Here is a 19919-nt window from a genome sequence, read left to right as displayed (position 1 = left end):
GATTTGGAGAAAGATGTTACTACAAACATCCTAAGGTATGTCACAACTATGAAATATATGGTAAATGTGCATACCTAGATGGCTATGGGGATGATTGCAGAGATCTGCATCCAAAAATATGCAAAAACCTAAAAGAAGGAAAAGGATGTAAGTCGACAAAAAATGCAAATATATGCACCCTGTAGCCATGAATCATAATCAAATAAATAACCAACCAAGTAATAAAATCCAAAATAAGAAAGAAACAAATAAAGAGAGAAATCAAGAATATCAGGTAAAAGAGAAAAGCAAACCACCAATGAGATATGCAGAGGTGTCAGCAAAAAATTTCAAAGCATCAGCTCCGAAATTCTACTCAAGAGATAATAACTGTATTTATTATGCAAGAGGATATTGCAGAAACGGAGAAAATTGCAGATTCAGACACAAAATGAATAATTATGATGAAGGAAGATCAAATATTATGGAAAAGTTGGATTTTTTAATGTCAGAATTTCTGGAAATGAAAAAAAGAACAACATACCAGAACAGGAAAGAGACATGGGAAAATCCTTATTACTACCATTATTAAATGAAGGAGAAAACACGCAAACCATCATAGTGATGAATGCGCAGGGTTTAGTTACGAGTAACTCAAAAAGAAAAATAGAGTACTTAGAAGAACTAACCCAAATTGAAAAGAAAATAGATATAATGAATATAAGTGAAACCTGGTATTCCCAAGAGACTGGGAATGATGATCAAATAAAAGGGTTCCAAACTTATAGATCAGATAGAAAAATAGGAATCAAGGGGGAACCGCAATATATGGGAAAGACAAAAAACAAGGAAAAATATATGAGAAATATAGTAACTCAGAATGTGAACTAATAGCGGTAGAATTTGAATCTGAAAAATTAATGAACATAGTAATATATAGACCTCCTAATACTAAAGAGTTTGACTTAATAATTGAAATTGGATGATATATGTAGAAATCACGAGGACTGGACTATTCTCCTATCTGGTGACTTCAACTTTCCTTTCGTAGAATGGAAAGAACGAATAGGAGATTGTGGTTGTACTTATATACATATAAAAAAGAGAGTAATAGTAGTGCAGAAGATAAGAGGCAATTTGAAAAGCTATTAGATATGCTACTAGAATACAACATTCAACAAATAAATCACCTGCCAACAAGAAAGGAAAATACTTTAGACCTAGTATTTGTGAACGAGATGAGTTATTAAAGAAATAATAGTTTATAATGCGAGTATTTCAGACCATAATGTCATAGAATTAACAGTTCATTCCAAAGCAAGTGAAAATAGAGATAAGCAAGAAATGAAAAAGTGGGAAGGATATGGAAAATACAACTTCTACAGTAAAAATATAAAATGGTCAGAAATAAATGAAGAATTAAACAAAGATTGGGATAACATTTTCGTAAGTGATGGACATAAGTGGGTAAATACGGAGATATTATATAAAATATTGGAGAAAATAGTGGATAAATATATACCGAAGAAGAAAAGTAAACATCATTCATGCATACCAAGAGACAGAAGGATCTTGTTCCAGAAAATCAGAAAGTGGAAAAAAGGTCTTGCAAAAGAAAAAAATGCATGGAAAGTTATAGAACTAAAAAGTAAGATAGAAAATGCAGAACAAAAGATTATACAATCAAAAGAAAATGAAAAAACGGGACTTGGAAGAAAAAACCCTATTAATATCAAGCAAAACCCCAAACTATTATACTCATATGCGAAGAAGATGAATAAAAGAAGAATAGAAAATAGGCCCTCTGAGAATTGAAGGGAGATTAACGAATGAAAAAAAGGAAATTTGCAACATACTGGCAGAAACGATATAAAAGAGAATTCACCCCTAGAATAGATAATGAAGATAATGATATAGAAGTAAGGGACGAAAATAGTGAATATTTAGCTGACATAGAAATTCATGAAGCTGATATTGTGCAGGCAATTAATGAAATTAAAAATGGAGCTGCTGCAGGGCCGGATGGAGTCCCTGCTATTTTGTTAAAGAAAGTAGTTCATTCTATCGCAAAGCCACTTGCAATATTATTAAGACAAAGTGTAGATACAGGCAAGATTTATGATGAGCACAAATTAGCATATATCACCCCTACTTTCAAAAGTGGATCAAGACTAGAGGCAAGTAATTATAGGCCTGTGAGTCTAACATCACATATTATGAAAGTGTATGAAAGGGTAATGAAGAAAAATATTATGAAACATTTTAATAAAAACTAATTTGTTTAATATATGGGACAAACACGGTTTCGTACCCGGAAAAAGTACACAAACCCAACTGTTAGTCCACCGTGAGAACATATTCTAAAATATGAAAAGCGGAAATGAAACAGATGTGGTTTATCTAGACTTTGCAAAAGCTTTTGACAAAGTAGACCATAATATATTAGCAAAGAAAATTAGAAAACACAATATCGTAGATAAAGTAGGAAGATGGTTAAAAGAATTTTTACACACAGAAAACAGATAGTTATTGCAAACGATGAGAAATCGGATGAAACCAAGGTAATATCCGGTGTGCCAAAAGGTACGGTGCTAGCTGCAATATTGTTTATTATTATGATGGAAGACATAGACAGTAATGTTAAGGATTCGGTAGTGAGTAGTTTCGCTGATGACACAAGAATAAGTAGAGAAATTACTTGTGATGAAGATAGGAACGCTCTACAAAGAGACCTTAACAAAGTATATGATTGGGCAGAGGAAAATAGGATGGTATTTAACTCTGATAAATTTGAATCAATAAATTATGGAGACAGAGAAGGAAAGCTATATGCATATAGGGACCTAATAATGAGACAATCACAAATAAGGAAGCAGTTAAAGACCTTGGTGTGATGATGAATAGGAACATGTTATGCAATGATCAAATAGCAATTCTTTTGGCAAAATGTAAAGCAAAAATGGGAATGTTGTTACGGCACTTCAAAACAAGAAAAGCTGAACACATGATTATGCTTTATAAAACATATGTTCGTAGTCCACTTGAATATTGCAATATGATATGGTACCCACACTATCAAAAGGATATTGCACAAATAGAGAGTGTACAAAGGTCCTTTACAGCTAGAATAGAAGAAGTTAAGGACCTAGACTACTGGGAAAGACTACAATCCTTAAAATTATATAGTCTAGAAAGGAGAAGAGAACGCTACATGATAATTCAGGCATGGAAACAGATAGAAGGAAAAACAGAAAATATCATGGAACTAAAAATATCAGAAAGAGCAAGCAGAGGTAGATTAATAGTGCCCAAAACATATTACCAGGGAAAAATAAGGAAAGCCACACAGGACATTAATCCACTACGCACCAGCATCGATAATGCAGCGTCTATTCAATGCGTTGCCAGCTCATCTGAGGAATATATCAGGAGTGAGCGTAGATGTAAGAATAAGCTTGACAAATATCTAAACTGCATCCCAGACCATCCAAGATTGGAAGATGCAAAATATACCGGAAGATGTACTAGCAACTCTCTGGTAGACATTAGAGGCGCCTCACACTGAGGGACCTGGGGCAACCCGAACGAACTGTAAGGTCTGTAAGGTAAGGTCCCTCACCTCTCCTTTCCAAAGAGCTTCCAGGGCAATTCCAGTACACCCTCCCATCTTACAAACAGTCTGCCAGTACCCTTCTGTCACATCTCCCTTTTAGCACCATGCCTTTATCTCTCTCTTCCAGAGGTATTCCAGTACTCTATACCAGTACTCTCTCTTGGAGATCTTCAAGTAACCTACCCTACATCCAGTACCGTACTCACATTTTTCCAGAATTTCCTTCACTTTTCCCATACAGAGTATTTCCAGCACCTCGCCGACCATTTCCAGAAACAGGCCGCCCCCTTTCCAGAACCCCTCCTTCACTTTACTCAAAAGGGAACCGTTCGTCCTTCCTTCCTCAGTGACCCTCCGGATTCAGGAAGCCCTCGGACTGTAAGGTCGCTGGGTCACCCATATAGCCTTTGTCCATCTGGATGTTCTCTACATATACCATGACTACCGTCCAGGCTGGAATGACTCATCACTTCTTTCAGATTCTATCAAGAGGTTTAAATTTAAACACTTAAAGCTCTTGTCATAGCATCAAGTTCAGGGGCTTCTTAACCTTTCCTCGAGACTTATTTTCGGGTTAATAGTCAAATTATTATTAGTATTATTAGTTAGTATATATATATATATATATATATATATATATATATATATATATATATATTTTTTTTTCTTTTTTTTTCTTTGCTCTTTCACAATCCTCTGATTCGACTGGGTGGTATTTTTAGGGTGGGGTTCCGGGTTCCATCCTGCCCCCTTAGGAGTCCATCACTTTTCTTACTATGTGCGCCGTTTCTAGGATCACACTCTTCTGCATGAGTCCTGGAGCTACTTCAGCCTCTAGTTTTTCCAGATTCCTTTTCAGGGATCTTGGGATCGTGCCTAGTGCTCCTATGATTGTGCGTACAATTTCCACTGGCATATCCCATATCTATTATTATTATTATTATTATTATTATTATTATTATTATTATTCAGAAGATGAAACCTATTCATATGGAGCAAGCCCACCAAAGGATCCACTCACTTGAAATTCAAGCTTCCAAAGAATATTATAGTGTTCATTAGGAAGAAGTAATCTGCCAAAGATTAAATATTCCATCAAGCTTTGTTTCAGTTGTAAGAATTATGGAAGAGAACATAAAATTTGGTCCAGTGGCCAAGCACTGGGACCTACGAGGTCATTCAGTGCTGAAAAGGAAATTGAGAGTGAAGAAAGTTGCAAAGATTAATCCTCAAAGCAGTTACACTGCAACAATTGTTAACAAAGGGTGGAAAGTAAGATGGGAATATGAACGGTGATACAGTAAAAGGTCTGAATGGAGTTGTATCTAGGGACCGAAGGGACACTTCAATGAGCCTTAAGTAATGCCTACGGTGCACTGCGTGAGGTGCACTGATGGCACGACCTCCCTACGGGGATATTTTTCTGTTGATTTCAAGTTTAAATTTTTTTATAAAAGTTTGATATCTGTGGATTATTGAACGGAGAAAATAATTATATTCAAAATTCTAAATAATAATAATAATAATAATAATAATAATAATAATAATTATAATAATAATAATTTTCGAGTATAATACTTTATATTGTGTGCTTTTTGTATGGTATAATATCATAAATGAGGCGCTATATCATTGTTACTATTGTTGTTATTATTATGATTATTATTATTATTATTATTATTATTGTTGTTGTTTGTAATGTTAATGATAACAACAAAGAACAAATGAAAATCACCAGAAGAAAAAGAAAGAGGAAAAGAATTATCCCAAAATAAAAATGATAAAAAAAATAACTCAAAAGATTCAGCGAAAACAGCATTGGGGAAGAGAGAACGAGGAGGTGGAGGAAGAGGTTGAGGAGGAGGAGGAGGAGGAGGTTGAGGAGGAGGAGGACGACGAAGACGAGGCTTTGGATGAGGAGGAGGAGTAGGAGGAGGATTATCCGAAACAGAAAAGCGAAGTGAAACGAAGACAAGAAAATCTTTAGCGGAGAGGAACTCTCTCCGAGCTCCGCGAAGCTCGGCTCACCCGCTGGAAATCCCGTAGGCTTTTTGACATTAAAGTAGAGCGCCGTCTCTCGCTGCTCCTGCTGCTCCTGCTGCTCCTGCTCCTGCTCCTATTGCAAGTATACAAGGGCAACAACGAGCAACATGACGGTGCCCCTCTCTCTCTCTCTCTCTCTCTCTCTCTCTCTCTCTCTCTCTCTCTCTCGGGTACAAAACCTGTCAAAGCCATTTAATACAAAGGTTTTGGCCAGTTTTCGTACACCATAATGATGTCTCTCTCTCTCTCTCTCTCTCTCTCTCTCTCTCTCTCTCTCTCTCTGTGTGTGTGTGTGTGTGTGTGAGTGTGTGTGCGTGTGTGTGTGTGTGTGTGTTGTGGACAGCCTCGGGTACAAAATCTGCCAGTGAAGCCAGTAATACAAAGGTTTTGGCCAATTTTCATACAGAGTGCAGCCAGATTTTCAAATTGGTTCTGTTTCGATTCATTCTATGAACTTTGCAACCTGGATTGTTGGGGTTATGCAATTTATTTAAATCTTTCACCTCACTTACAATTTTCTTTAAATCGATGACGACACAAAGTCGTGTTTTTACTGACTGACTAGTGCTGAACCTAAACCTCTCTTCTGTGGTGTCTGAACCTAGATCGTTCTGTCTGGTGTTCCTCAGGTTTGTGTTCTGAGGCTTTTGTTGTTTGTAGGATATTTTAGCGGTAAGGTTTGATAGTGATATCAGAATTGTTCTAATGGGTATGAAGTATGACATTGATAAGTCAGAACTCTAGTTGCAAATATTAAATCAGCCCGAAATACAACGTGAAGTTGGTCTGAAAGAGCGATCTGAAATGGAGCAGATATGAACGATAGTGGCTTGAGGTTGGACTCCAACAAAGCTAAGACTTCATTGATTTCCCTCTTTTTTTTATTTGATGATGAGTCATTAGATAAAGTTTCTGTCAATCAATGTTTGACATATGACATACTCCACTTTTTAAAACTTTATTCTCATAATGTTATCATCTGACTCTTTACATATAGATAATGATGTGTTTGAAATATAACAGCTTAGATACCCGCTCCCATAGGGGTTAGTGGTGTCAGTGCACCTCACGTGGATCACTGTAGTCATACTTGAAGGTATATGCAGCCTCCCTTACCTTACAGACCTTGCAGAGCTTGCAGGTCATTCGGGTTGCCACAGGAGATCCCTCAGTGTGAGGCACCTCTAATGTCTACTAGAGATTTGCTAATGCATCTTCCGGTATATTTTGCATTTCCAATCTTGGATGGTCTGAGATGCAGCTTAGATATTTATCGAGCTTATTTTTAAACACATCTATGCTCACTCCTGCTATGTTCCTCTTTAGGCCCATGGCTGCAATCCCTCGTTTCTTTTCATGTACCTCCGTTCATATTCTCTATCTTCCATTTGACTTTCCACCCTCTCTAACAAACATTTTCCTGGTGCGACTGTGAGGTTTTCCTCTTGATACACCTTTCCAACCTTGTTACTAACTGTCAATTTCACTTTCAGCGCTGAATGACCTCACAGGTCCCAGGGCTTGGCATTTGGCCTAAATTCTATATTCTATTCTTCCGTTCCATAGATACCCCACGTGACCATTCCAGGCTAAACCTCTGTACGTGGATTCATCATCTAAATGGTCTTTGGTACGAATGAAACATCTCATTGGAAATACCCAGGTTATTTCCAAGTTATGCGATAAAACTTCACTTTTCACTCGAAGGATTATAAGTTGGCTTTGAGGAAGTCAAGTCTTAAAACCCGAAAGTTTTGAAGTAAGTTTTTTCAAGGGACATTCGAAGGAAGAAAACGACTTGCTTAGTTTTTCTTCTTTTTTCTTTCTTTTAATCGGAGGACTTTGGGATGGGCAGCTCCGTGCTTTACCTAGCATTGGTCTGAACGAATTTGAATGAAATGAAATCTGCTATACAGATCCCATCCTACTTACGAACATCTAACTTATGAACATCCAACTTACGAGCAATCAACTTATGAACATTCAACTTACAAGCATTCAACTTACGATCTTTCAACTTATAAACTTTCAGAGATACGAACAAAAGGGATCGTACATTAAACTTGTGTTCGGAGTGCTCCCCTTTGCCAACATTTAAGTTCAAATTTTGTTTTGTTCTCCTATTACATACATTCAGTAACATATGGACAGTGTATTGTGTTTTAAGATTGAAAAGCGTAAAGTACTGTATTGCTTCGATATAATCCCCTTCTACAATAGGCACGAAGAGTACAGTAACCAATTCACAAACGTAATTCGAAATTAAGGACGGTGCTGTCTTTATTGCAAATGGCTGTAAAGGTACAGTAAAGATACAACGTAATAGATTACTTTGATATTATATTCCTCATAATTGTATATCCACTTCAATTTTTACTGCTAATACTCCATACATTGATAAAGCATCTAATTTAATATCTAATTCTCGATAAAAACACTACAGGAAAATATATGAAATAAGCATTATACAATGCTTAAAAACGAGCCTATTCATCACAATATATAAAAACGTCTATTATTTTTTATTATTATTCATATGTTCATTTATTTATTTATTTATTTATTTAATTATTTACTTATTTATGTATTTATTTATTTATCTTTTTATTTATTTATTTATTTATTTATTTGCCCTCCTTAGGGACACTTGACTGAAATAGAAACCTTCAGCTGATTTGCTTTTATTTACAAAAGATGTGGGGTAAGAGCCCAACACCAACACACTTCTCTTATACCAACATGGGAGTTGCAGGTTCTGAATTTATCAGATTCTGAATTTGTACCCTGATACAATTCAACTTGATATTTTAATGTTTAACTTACATTTTTATTTTATTAATTTATTTGTTGAAATATCTGTTTTCTCTTATAACTGATCTCTTCCTTTTGTATTGACCACATATTACCATCTGTTGCTTCTTTTGAATAAACACCAAGTTCTTTGCAAGCTTGAATTTCAAGTCAGTTGCCCCTGTGGTGGACTTGTTCCTTTTGATAATAATAATAATAATAATAATAATAATAATAATAATAATAATAATAATAATAATAATAATAATAATAATAATAATAATAATAATAATAATAATCAACAAACTTGGAAGGTTACAACTTATATCTAAATAGCAACATTTGTCATTCATTATTCACAAACAAGTTATCATTAAACTTGTCTCAATTTAACTATAGGTTCAATGAGCTTAGACAAATCTAATGAGCATGCGTATAGATATGACAGAAGCAATTATTTCTGTATTGGCAGCAAAAGTACTACAAGATAACCTTATCAGGCATCTCACGGTTCCACTAGAGGCCGTCGGAAGGGGAAAATCTGACGTCACTATCTAGCCATGTCATAATTTTCTAACAAATAAACAAAAAATAGAAATGAATCCTGCGAAGTATATGATATACACGCCTCTTGGAAGCCACAGAGCTTTAGGAGCAGGAATCCTGGAAGAATTTTGGAATGGCATCATGGAAAAGAATCCTGGAAGAATGGAAATATTGGACGTTTTAACCGACAAAAAAAGAGAAATGATTCCGGCGAAGGCTATGATATATATGCCATCGACAGACAGTAGTCTATAGGAGCAGGAATCCTGGAAAAGATCCTGGAAGAGTGGAAATATTGGAGTAGGAAAGGCCAGCGTCATCGTCCTCAGAATCTGCTCTTGGCAAAGACCTTGTAGACTGGAGGACTCAGACTGAATCCTCCTCTACCTTCTGTGTCTGGGAAGTGGACGGAAGGGTCGATTGTGAAGGAAAACTTCTGCATTAAGCCCGTGAAGAGGAGGAACAGCGACATCCGGGCCAAGGACTCTCCCAAACACACTCGACGTCCTGCAGGTAATTTCATTTTAGTCAGGTGTTTGGAACTAAGTAAAAGGAAGTATGGTGAAATAATTTCTCTCTCTTTGCATACTGCAAAAGACTGACTCATATTAGCACAGTAGTTAGGATGGAGTTCCCCTCTCTCTCTCTCTCTCTCTCTCTCTCTCTCCTCTCTCTCTCTCTCCTTAAGGATAATGTGACCATATAAGCCAAATAGGTATTTGAATCATGTATATATTTTCAGTTACATTGGATTTTGAAATTCTTTCATCATCAACATCTATCTCTAATTATTTCCTTCTTTTTTTTATCCTTTCTTACTCTTTCATTTCCTTTTTTACTCATTACAACATGCATTCTAGTCCTTCTAGTACCATTACCTCGCATTTTTCTAGTCCACTGGAATTTGATTTACCTTCCAGAATATTCATCTGCCTTTACTTCTACTTCTTTTTCAGAACCCTCCCTCAGTTTTCCTCTCAGAATTTACCAGTACTCTTACTAATTCTATGGAAAATAATCTTCAACTTTTTCTTCTAAAATCCTAACACTCTTGCTCTTCCTACCCCTTCCAGCAACCCTCCATATCCAGAGCCATCACCGTGGTTCCTTTCCATGACATCTTAGGGAGTGTTTTTACATCACCTTTCCTTCCAGCAACAATCCCCCTCAAGAACATATCTTCAAATTTCCATTCCAAAATGCTCCAGAACTTTTACTATTCCTGCTACTTCTACCAACCTCCCTCTTCCAGGAACCACCCTCAGTGTTTCCCTCTAAGATATTCCATCATCTTAATTCAACTTTCGTTTCAAGGAACCTCACTTTCCAAAAGCCATCCCTTCCAGAAGGCCGTTTTCCTTTCAGCAAAGGCCCTTTCCAGAACCCATTGTCACCGTTTCCTTCCAGCATATCCAAGCACTCTTCCTACTACTCCTTCCAATAGCATCCCTTTCCATAACCCATCATCCCTGTTCCTTCCAACATATCCAGCACTCTTACTCCAATCCCCTCCAGCAACCTCCCTTTCCAGAACCCATTGTCACCGCTCCCTTGCAACCCATACAATCACTCTTCTTACTACCCCTTTCAGCAACCTCTCTTTCCAGAATCCATCGTCACTGCTCCCTTCCAGCATATCTAAGCACTCTTCCTACTACCCCTTCCAGCAACTTCCCATTCCAGAACCCATCGTCACCACTCCCTTCCAGCATATCCAAGCACTTCCTACTTCCCCTTCCAACAACTTCCCATTCCAGAATTTATTGTCACCGCTCCCCTCCAGCATATCCAAGCATTCTTCCTACTACCCCAGCCAGCAACACCCTTTTCAGAAACCATCGCCAGCATTCCATTCCAGAATATCGCAGTACCCGACCTCACCTTTCTCTTCCAGAACACCTTTCTCACCTTTTCCAAAAGTAATCATGCGCTCGTCCTTCCTCAGGGTCCCGTCTGGATTGATGAACCGTTCAGGCCTGAAGTTCTCTGGGTCACCCCAATACTCCTTGTCCATCAGGACGCTGTAGAGATTCACTACCACAGTCGTCCGCGCAGGAATGTTGTACCCCTTCAAATGGATGAAAGTCAATTGATTAGAAAAGTAAACTCGATGTATCATGACAATAATAAACTGCAACTGACAACTGATGGTGTAAATGAGGGTTGAAGTTGACCCAGAGATGATGAGACTCATTTGATCATGATAAAGTAAAACCTTGACAGATGAAGAACAGCCGAGTGGAGGTCAGTAGACGAACTTCCAAGAATAAACAAACTGACAGCTGGATGAAATTAGGATCACCTCATTTGCAGACTATATTTGCATCATGTTTGTAAGCATAATGTTGCATGAACGGTTCATTTATTCTAAGAATTCTGCCAGTGTACATCTTGGGAGTATTCTCCATTTAAGCTTAGCGTCACGGGTTAGTGGATACGAGCATTAACCCAAATCACATTCAGTTTTCCAAACGTGATGCAAAAAAGAAAAAGTAAATTACCAATAAGTACAAAATGTAGAGCATTTCACCATCAACCAAACTGATATGGGATTTTCTGAACCAAAACTGTGTTTGAAGTAATTACTACTGTGCAAAACCTAGCTCATGTCAAGACCACCTTAAATCAAACTGAATTTTTCAAATACGTCACAATGTTGACTCTCATTTACCTGAAGTTTGGTGTCCCTCATAGCGCAGTGGGGTCCTGTAAGCGGTGCTACACCACGTATCCTAGACATTTCAGTTAGGACAGCATCGGTATAGACTAACCTGAAATGGGAAAGGATACCACGCATGAGAACAGTTTGATAGTTTATTGGTGCCACAATAACCTTTAGTGCTTGATGTAGCCTAACCTATCCTAGCTGGTCCAATGGGATGGTTGCTAGTGTCGTGGCATATCACTTAGATGTTGCGAGTTGGAGTCTGAATATCCCTGTCTCCCTAAGTACTCTACATACTACCAATATTTTATCATTTATCATTTTTCATGAGCCTTTTTCCAATTCGGACTCTCAGTAAACCATAGAACAGAGAGGAGAAAATAAAGAAGAAAGAAGCAATAGAAGAAATGCAGAAAACACAATAGAACTCCAAAGTTTTGATGCAGAAGCAATAGAAGAAATGCAGAAAACACAATAGAACTCCAAAGTTTTGATGCAGAAGCAATAAAAGAAATGCAGAAAACACATTACAACTCCAAAGTTTTGATGCAGAAGCAAAGAAACTTACTTCGAACGATCGTCCAGCGAAGGAAGTCGGTCTTGACCGACAACGGAGTCCAGCTCTTTGTGGATCCTGTTCATGACGTCTGGATACAGAGTGCAAAACAGTATTGCGAAGGACACCGAAGATGAACCAGTCTCTGACCCCGCCATGAAGATGTCGGTACACACTGACAAGAGCTGCTCCTCTGTTGGAACGCGAGTGTTATTGATGTGGTTTAGAGATGGAGTGCAAAAATAGCGTCAGGTTTGTTTCACAAGGTCATTTTCAATTCGTAACTGGGGGACTGACTTAACCAATGGGTACCATTTTCAGTTCCATGTCAAAACTTGGTGACTAACTCACTTGTGAATGTTGTTTCCTTATTGCCATTTTGCCTCTGCATCTCAGCCAAGTAGAGATCAATGAAATCTCTTGGGTTGCTCGTGTCCACGGTTGCTTGGTGCTCTTTCACTGATTCCTATGAGGGAGGCACATTATTATTATTATTATTATTATTATTATTATTATTATTATTATTATTATTATTATTATTATTATTATTATTATTATTATTATTATTATTATGTGTCTGGCCTGAAAGGTTTGTGTTTGAATGAGTGGTGCAACACTAAAGCAAGGCAATGCTGGAGGGGCTGGATAACCAAGAAAGACTCAAAGGCATAAAAGTAACATTTTGAATATAAATCCACAATTTAATGGCACCAGTGCATAGCTTTTACATAGTGCTTTAAATAGAATAAGAGACAAACAGACTGGCAGACTCACCGCAATGAAATCTTTCACCTTATGCATGGCATCCATGACAATACAAAATTTGGAGTCCTTTGGCAAGAAGTGACGTATTGGAGGGATCATGTCCACGATGGATCCAGCCACCTGTTTGCAAAACAGACAGCTCTTTCCAGGCTAATGTTTACATGATTTATTTGTTTGCCATTTGTATTTCATTTTCACGCTCGATGCTTAGCAACAGGGAGAATAACAGCAACGGCTATAGTAGAATCAGGATTAACAGTAGTAAAAACAGCAGCAATAATAGTAGTAACAGTAGCAGTTCTTACGTCTCCAGCCTTGAAAGCTCTGTCCAGACTCTCGACCAAATCGATCAGCCTGGGGTCCTTCCTACAGAACCTGGTTCCTCCCATGAGTGCCCAAAGGATGTTGGTAGCAGACACACCCGTCTTCACCTGAGGAGAGAGTCTCATCAGAAATACTTGCACCCAATTCCTCACTCCAGGAAGAGATCATGTGAAAGTGTTCGTAAGATTCAGTCTCTTGTACAAGCAACCCCTTCCGTTTCATTTGGCCTTTGGGTTTGCAGAGGGAGAAGACTCCCCCATTCATTCAATCTGTGGGTCTGCGTGAGAGGGAGTCCTCTCTCGCTTGGTCATTGTGTCTGCAGAAAGGAAAGGCTCCTCTCTCCTCTGCATCTGGTCTTTGTGTCTGCATAAGGAAAAGATTCCCCTTCCTGCAAGGCGCAAGAAACGGAATCTCCCCACCCTGAGCAGTACCAAGTCCTTGCAATAGAAGAGTTAGCAATCTACTCGAAGTTGAATTTAGGCAATTAACCCCCAGAGGCTGAATCTGGCAAAATATTGTGCGAAGGATCTTAAAACACACCTGTAATTCGACGCTTCCGTCAGCTCCCTCTACTTCTTTGATGAGCTCCTGGACTTCGTCGTGGATAACGGCCTCGTGGGAGCGCTTCCCGAATCCCAAATTGCGGAAGTTATGGAGGGAGAACCTGCGCTGCTCCTTCCAAAGTTCTCCCTCGGTGAAAATCACGCCTGGAATTGGTTTTGGAATTTAGGATTTGCTCGTGGAGAATCATTCCCTTTCCCATTAAGTTAATTGGTCAGTTTTTATATAATAATATTGGTGTTGTCTAAGACCATATCCCAAGATTTCTATGGCTGCATTTTCACAAATGGTTTTAGTGCTATGAAATGGTATTAAGAGAGCACTATAGTCCATTCACATAAGGTAGATTCTTGTGCCTACGAGACGTTTGTTTGGCGGCCTCTGATTGGCTGGTACCGGGAGGCAGACTGCTCGCTCAGTGGGTCATATTTTCGTTTGTAGCTTAGAAAACTAGCATTATGTTTACATTTCTTCATTTATCTCACGTTTTACAAAAGATAGGAAAGTTTTGGTCATACCAAAGGATTCGGTATTAAATGTACAATTAATTAATCTTTTCCTGAAATCAATAAGTTAAAATACAAAGGAATTACAACGAGTAGAAGTGAAGAGAGAAACATTTCATTCTTTATACCTGTTTTTATTTATCATCGGATTTTGCATAATTCATGAGATCAAGATAAAATAAAATCTTGTGTTTTTAAACAACCAAATCACCCTGAATACGCTGGTGCTTTCAGATTTTAGATGCGTGTAATATTGTAAAGAGAAAATGAAGAATATGTCTTATTATGTTGCATCCGTACTTGACTTGGTTTGACAGTAGTGCCGAGAGACGCAAGATATCTTAGCTAGAGCCGTTGGCGCGTTGGCAGTTTCCAATTGACGATATGAGAAGTTTGCAGTTTCGAGAAGATGTATCTACCGAATTATTATGTCATTACATTTTCTGTAAATAAATGCATAGATTTCCCATTATGACTTCCGAACATTTTTACTCAAATATATATGTCCGTATTTCTGGACATATCTGATAAAAAAAGTAAGTAATCAGATGGATGCATCTGGGTGTTGGCTTCAATTTAGTCTAGGTGAGAAATGTGCATGCTTTATGAGGCTCACTGATAAATAACAGAACTTGTTTCTCTGACCAATAACATCAAAAGCTTATGGTTTTCATGTGTTCCCTCAATAAACAAAAGTACACCTGTTTATTTCTTACCTTAAAATTTGTTGACGATGTAACGAATATAATATTCTGTCTTTTTCAGAATTGCTTGAGTTACTCTTACATCAGAATTTGTAAGATATTAATTTCTTTTTGTTCATATCGAAAGTCTAATGACATACCAATGTAAGCCTAATGTGTATGACTTTCTTTTGTGTTTATGACATAATATATCTGCATGAATTTCCATTCTTTTTTTTAAAAAGATGGAGATATAACAGTCTTCTGATTAGTCTTATTATCCTACATGTACTATACATATATATATATATATATATATATATATATATATATATATATATATATATATCATATATATATATATATATATGTATATATATATATATATATATATATATATATATATATATATATATATATATATATATATATATACAATGATGCAGGGGTGTGGGAACGGTTACGGGAGCTATTCTAACTCAGGTATGAATTAAATGATTCAAGAATAATGAACTACCTCAAGACAAAACTAATCAAATTTTTCCTAAACATTGTTGTACATAAAGGAGATAAACATTCTGGTGTAAGAGTAACTAGAGCAATTCTGAAAAAGACAGAATATTATATTCGTTACATCGTCAACAAATTTCATGGTAAGAAATAAACAGGTGTACTTTTATTTATTGAGGGAACACATGAAAACCATAAGCTTTTGATGTTATTGGTCAGAGAAACAAGTTCTGTTATTTATCAGTGAGCCTCATAAAGCATCCACATTTCTCACCTAGACTAAATTGAAGCCAACACCCAGATGCATCCATCTGATTATTTACTTTTTTTTATCATATGTCCAGAAATACGGACATATATGATATTTGAGTAAAATTGTTCGAAAGTCATAATAGGAATTCTATGCATTTATTTAGAGAAAATGTAATGACATAATAATTCGGTAAATACATATTTTCGAAACTGCAAACTTCTCATATCGCCAATTGGCAACTGCCAACGCGCCAACGGCTATTGCTAAGAGGGCCAGAACCCACGATATCTTGCGTCTCTCGGCACTACTGTCAAACCGAGTCAAATACGGATGCAACATAATTAGACATATTCCTCATTTTCTCTTTACATATTACACTGGGTGATTTGGTTGTTTAAAAACGCAAGATTTTATTTTATCTTAATCTCATGAATTATGCAAAATCCGACGATAAATAAAAACAGGTATAAAGAATGAAATGTTCCTCTCTTCACTTCTACTCGTTGTAATTCCTTTGTATTTCATCTTATTGATTTCAGGAAAAGATTAATTAACTGTACATTTAATACCGAATCCTTTGCTATGACCAAAACTTTCCTATCTTTTGTAAAACGTGAGATAAATGAAGAAATGTAAACATAATGCTAGTTTTCTAAGCTACAAACGAAAATATGACCCACTGAGCAAGCAGTCTGCCTCCTGGTACCACCCAGTCAGAGGCCGACAAACAAACGTCTCGTAGGCACAAGAATCTACCTTATGTGAATGGACTATAGTAATGTGATAATGGAGTACAGACACAGGTTAAAAACCCTATTGGTCCCGTAAGGGAAAATATATTTCTTATACAACAGCTCCTCCACATTTCTCTGGGCGCATATTCCCTAACTGAAACTAGGTAGTACCGACCCTTCCCTGAAAAAGCGGGATGCCATAGCTTGTATACTAACCATAGAATCTCCTTGAAAATAATCTCATTATGTTTCCTACATCCAAATTGCTGGTAGGCTTCTTTAAACTAATCTAGCCTAACCTACCCAACTTAACCTAGCCCAACCTAACCTAAACTAGGGACATGGCAAAAAAATACCGGGGCTGGATACATCTCGGGAATTTGCCTCCGTCCTTCTTCAGACACTTGTCCAAGAAACCCCACCTTTGAATTTCCCTCCGTCTCGAAATCTCATGAAGAAGTTCTCCGGACGCCCGTTGAGGTCGTCGTTGGTCAGGGCCTCTTTGACAGCCTCCCACCCGTTGACGATAACGGTCTGCTGCGGACCGAAGTAAACTCCGACGACCGGTCCGTAGGTATCAGAGAGGCGCCACATGTGCTTGTGGACCAGGTTCATTTCGAGGAACGGGTAGCCGATGAGCGGGTACCGGGGAGGTCCTGAAATCAGGGTGAGATTGAAAGGGGATTAAGGTCAGGTTTAGGGGAAATCAAAGGTAGAGTTAAAGGCACTCAGAGGGGGATTTAGGGGCAATCAAAATGGGATTTATGGGAGATCAGCGTGAGATTTAAGGGAAATCAGGGGGAGATTTAGTGGAAATCATTGTAAGATTTAGGGGAAATCAAAGGGAGATTTAGGTAAATCAAAGGAGATTTAGGGGAAGTAAAGATGAGATTTAGGGGAAATCAGGGTAAGATTTAGGGGAAATCAGGATGAGATTTAGGGGAATCAATGGGAGATTTGGGGAAATCAGGGTAAGATTTAGGGGAAATCAGGGTAAGATTTAGGGGAAATCAGGATGAGATTTAGGGGAATCAATGGGAGATTTGGGGAAATCAGGGTAAGATTTAGGGGAAATCAGGGTAAGATTTAGGGGAAATCAGGATCAGATTTAAGGGAAATCGGGGTAAGATTTAGGGGAAATCAGGGGAGATTTAGAGGCAATCAAATAGAAACTTAGAGGGATTCTGGGTGAGATGTAGAATAAATTACAAGGAGATTTAAATTTCAATGTGTTAATTTTCTAAACATTTCTTAGTCTGATGCTCCAAAAATTAGAGGAGGTCCAGAAACCAAAGTAAAAAAAAATTGGCGATGTTAACATGTGATGTAAGTGAATTCTTATGCTGGCTAATTATTCATTAATTTTCTTTTTTAATAAGCAGGATATCTTCTTCATGTATTTCCCTTTACCTTCGCTTACTTCTTCCTAATGAACATCATATTCTTTGGAAGCAGGAATTTCAAGTCAATGGATTCATCTACTGAATAATAATAATAATAATAATAATAATAATAATAATAATAATAATAATAATAATAATAATAATAATAATAATAATAATAATAACATTTTGTTAAAGAGCATGGCAGCATCAGGGGAATTGATTTTCTATATGGTCTTTTAAATTCGTCTTATTATTTTGATCTCTTCAGGGCTGATGAGAAGAAAATAATAAGAAGATTTGAAAAGGCCATATATAAAATCAATTCCGCTGATACTGCCATCCTCTTTAACAAAACATGCTTGAGAGAGGGTCTCCTACCTTCAAATAATAATAATAATAATAATTTCTCCAAATGTTAACTTTATCTGATGTGGTTTTTATAGCAATTTAGTTATTTATAGTGCAGCTTACATGAGAATAGTGAATACAAAAAAGTAACAACGCCAATAAAGAAAAGACTACCAGATATAATCATTCTAGAGAGAAGACTCGAGACACTAATACGAAATCCTCAAGATTTTCCAGAATTCGTGAAAGGGACCGAAACCCTTTAATAAACTCGACTCACCTGGTGGGAATCCCGCTGGCTTCCTGACACTGTAGTAGAGTATCGTGGCCAGAAGTACCAAGGCAACAACGAGCAACATTTTGCCTCAACTCTCGTGGGTAAGCTCGATTACACAAGACCTGTCAAGAAATAAGGTGCAAGAATTCCCTTTGAATGAGGAGATTATAATACAGTACAATAGGCGAAAATGTCAAGGTAGCAACGGAGAACATAATGCATCTCTCTCTCTCTCTCTCTCTCTCCTCTCTCTCTCTCTCTCTCTCTTCGCAAATGTAGAATGTAGTAGAGAATGTTTAGCACATAGAAGAAACAAGAAATCGTGGTATGAGATAGACCGACAAATACAAAATTAATAATAATAATAATAATAATAATAATAATAATAATAATAATAATAATAATACTAGGAACACTAGGCACGATCCCAAGATCCCTAAGAAGGAATCTGGAAAAACTAGAGGCTGAAGTAGCTCCAGGACTCATGCAGAAGAGTGTGATCCTAGAAACGGCGCACATAGTAAGAAAAGTGATGGACTCCTAAGGAGGCAGGATGCAACCCGGAACCCCCCGACACTATAAATACCACCCAGTCGAATTGGAGGACTGTGATAGACCAAATAATAATAACAATGGAGTCATACAGATCAAAATGATAATAGTTGTTTTAATTGCAGTAACGATAACTTGGAAATCTTAATTTCTTATCTTGACAGTCGCAGTCAAGGTTAATGTATTATTCTATCGCCGAAAAACATTCTCTTATCTCGCTCCTCACAAACGATTCTGAAAATATATAACAACAGAGAGCTGAAATATTAACCATGAACTGGCTGTTCCATTTTTCCATCCATCACATTTTTCTATTATGGAAGATCTTCCATTTCCTTAGTTCCGGAATGGAGAGAGAGAGAGAGAGAGAGAGAGAGAGAGAGAGAGAGAGAGAGAGAGAGAGAGAAGGAGAGCAAAATTCTCGTCTTGTGCTCTTTCCATTACAATGCTTACTCGTTTCTTTTGCTGTTTGTCCCCATAGGGGGAGAGTGCCGTTAGTGCACCTCATGGGTTGAACTGTAGGCATTACTAATGGTTCATTGCAGCGTCCCTTCGGCCCCTACCTGCAACCCCTTTCATTCGTTTTTACTGTACCTCCATTCATGTTCTCTTTCTTCCATCTTTCTATCTGCCCTTTCCTAAAAATTATTTTGTATTGCAATTGCTTTGAGGTTTTCTTCCTGTTACACCTTTCAAACCTTCTTACTGTCAATTTCCCTTTCAGCGCTGAATGACCTCATTGGTCCCAGTGCTTGGCCTTTTTGACTGAAATCTATATTCTATTCCCCAAAAATTATGTTTTCCTGAGGAGAATTTTTTTTTAATCTGT

At 37.4% G+C, this 19919-nt stretch overlaps 1 protein-coding gene across 1 annotated transcript in view; it reads right to left on the bottom strand.

Annotated features, from left to right (window-relative positions):
* LOC135201138 (uncharacterized) overlaps positions 1–19919 on the bottom strand; it is a 48071-nt gene that overhangs the window by 25064 nt on the left and 3088 nt on the right. The window contains exons 2-13 of the mRNA XM_064230016.1: positions 18542–18660; positions 16951–17184; positions 13822–13988; positions 13263–13388; positions 12967–13077; positions 12544–12658; positions 12205–12385; positions 11643–11742; positions 10880–11039; positions 9301–9478; positions 6148–6337; positions 5621–5708 (exon numbers count right to left, since the gene is read on the bottom strand). Of these exons, the coding sequence (XP_064086086.1) occupies positions 5621–5708; positions 6148–6337; positions 9301–9478; positions 10880–11039; positions 11643–11742; positions 12205–12385; positions 12544–12658; positions 12967–13077; positions 13263–13388; positions 13822–13988; positions 16951–17184; positions 18542–18620 (1729 nt within the window). The 5' untranslated portion in view covers positions 18621–18660. The remainder of the gene's footprint in view (positions 1–5620; positions 5709–6147; positions 6338–9300; positions 9479–10879; positions 11040–11642; positions 11743–12204; positions 12386–12543; positions 12659–12966; positions 13078–13262; positions 13389–13821; positions 13989–16950; positions 17185–18541; positions 18661–19919) is intronic.

Source organism: Macrobrachium nipponense, chromosome 28 (genome assembly GCF_015104395.2).
Source record: "Macrobrachium nipponense isolate FS-2020 chromosome 28, ASM1510439v2, whole genome shotgun sequence".
Lineage (NCBI taxonomy): Eukaryota > Metazoa > Arthropoda > Malacostraca > Decapoda > Palaemonidae > Macrobrachium > Macrobrachium nipponense.
Note: the sequence above shows the minus strand (reverse complement) of the source record. Positions and strands in the feature narration are given on the sequence as shown.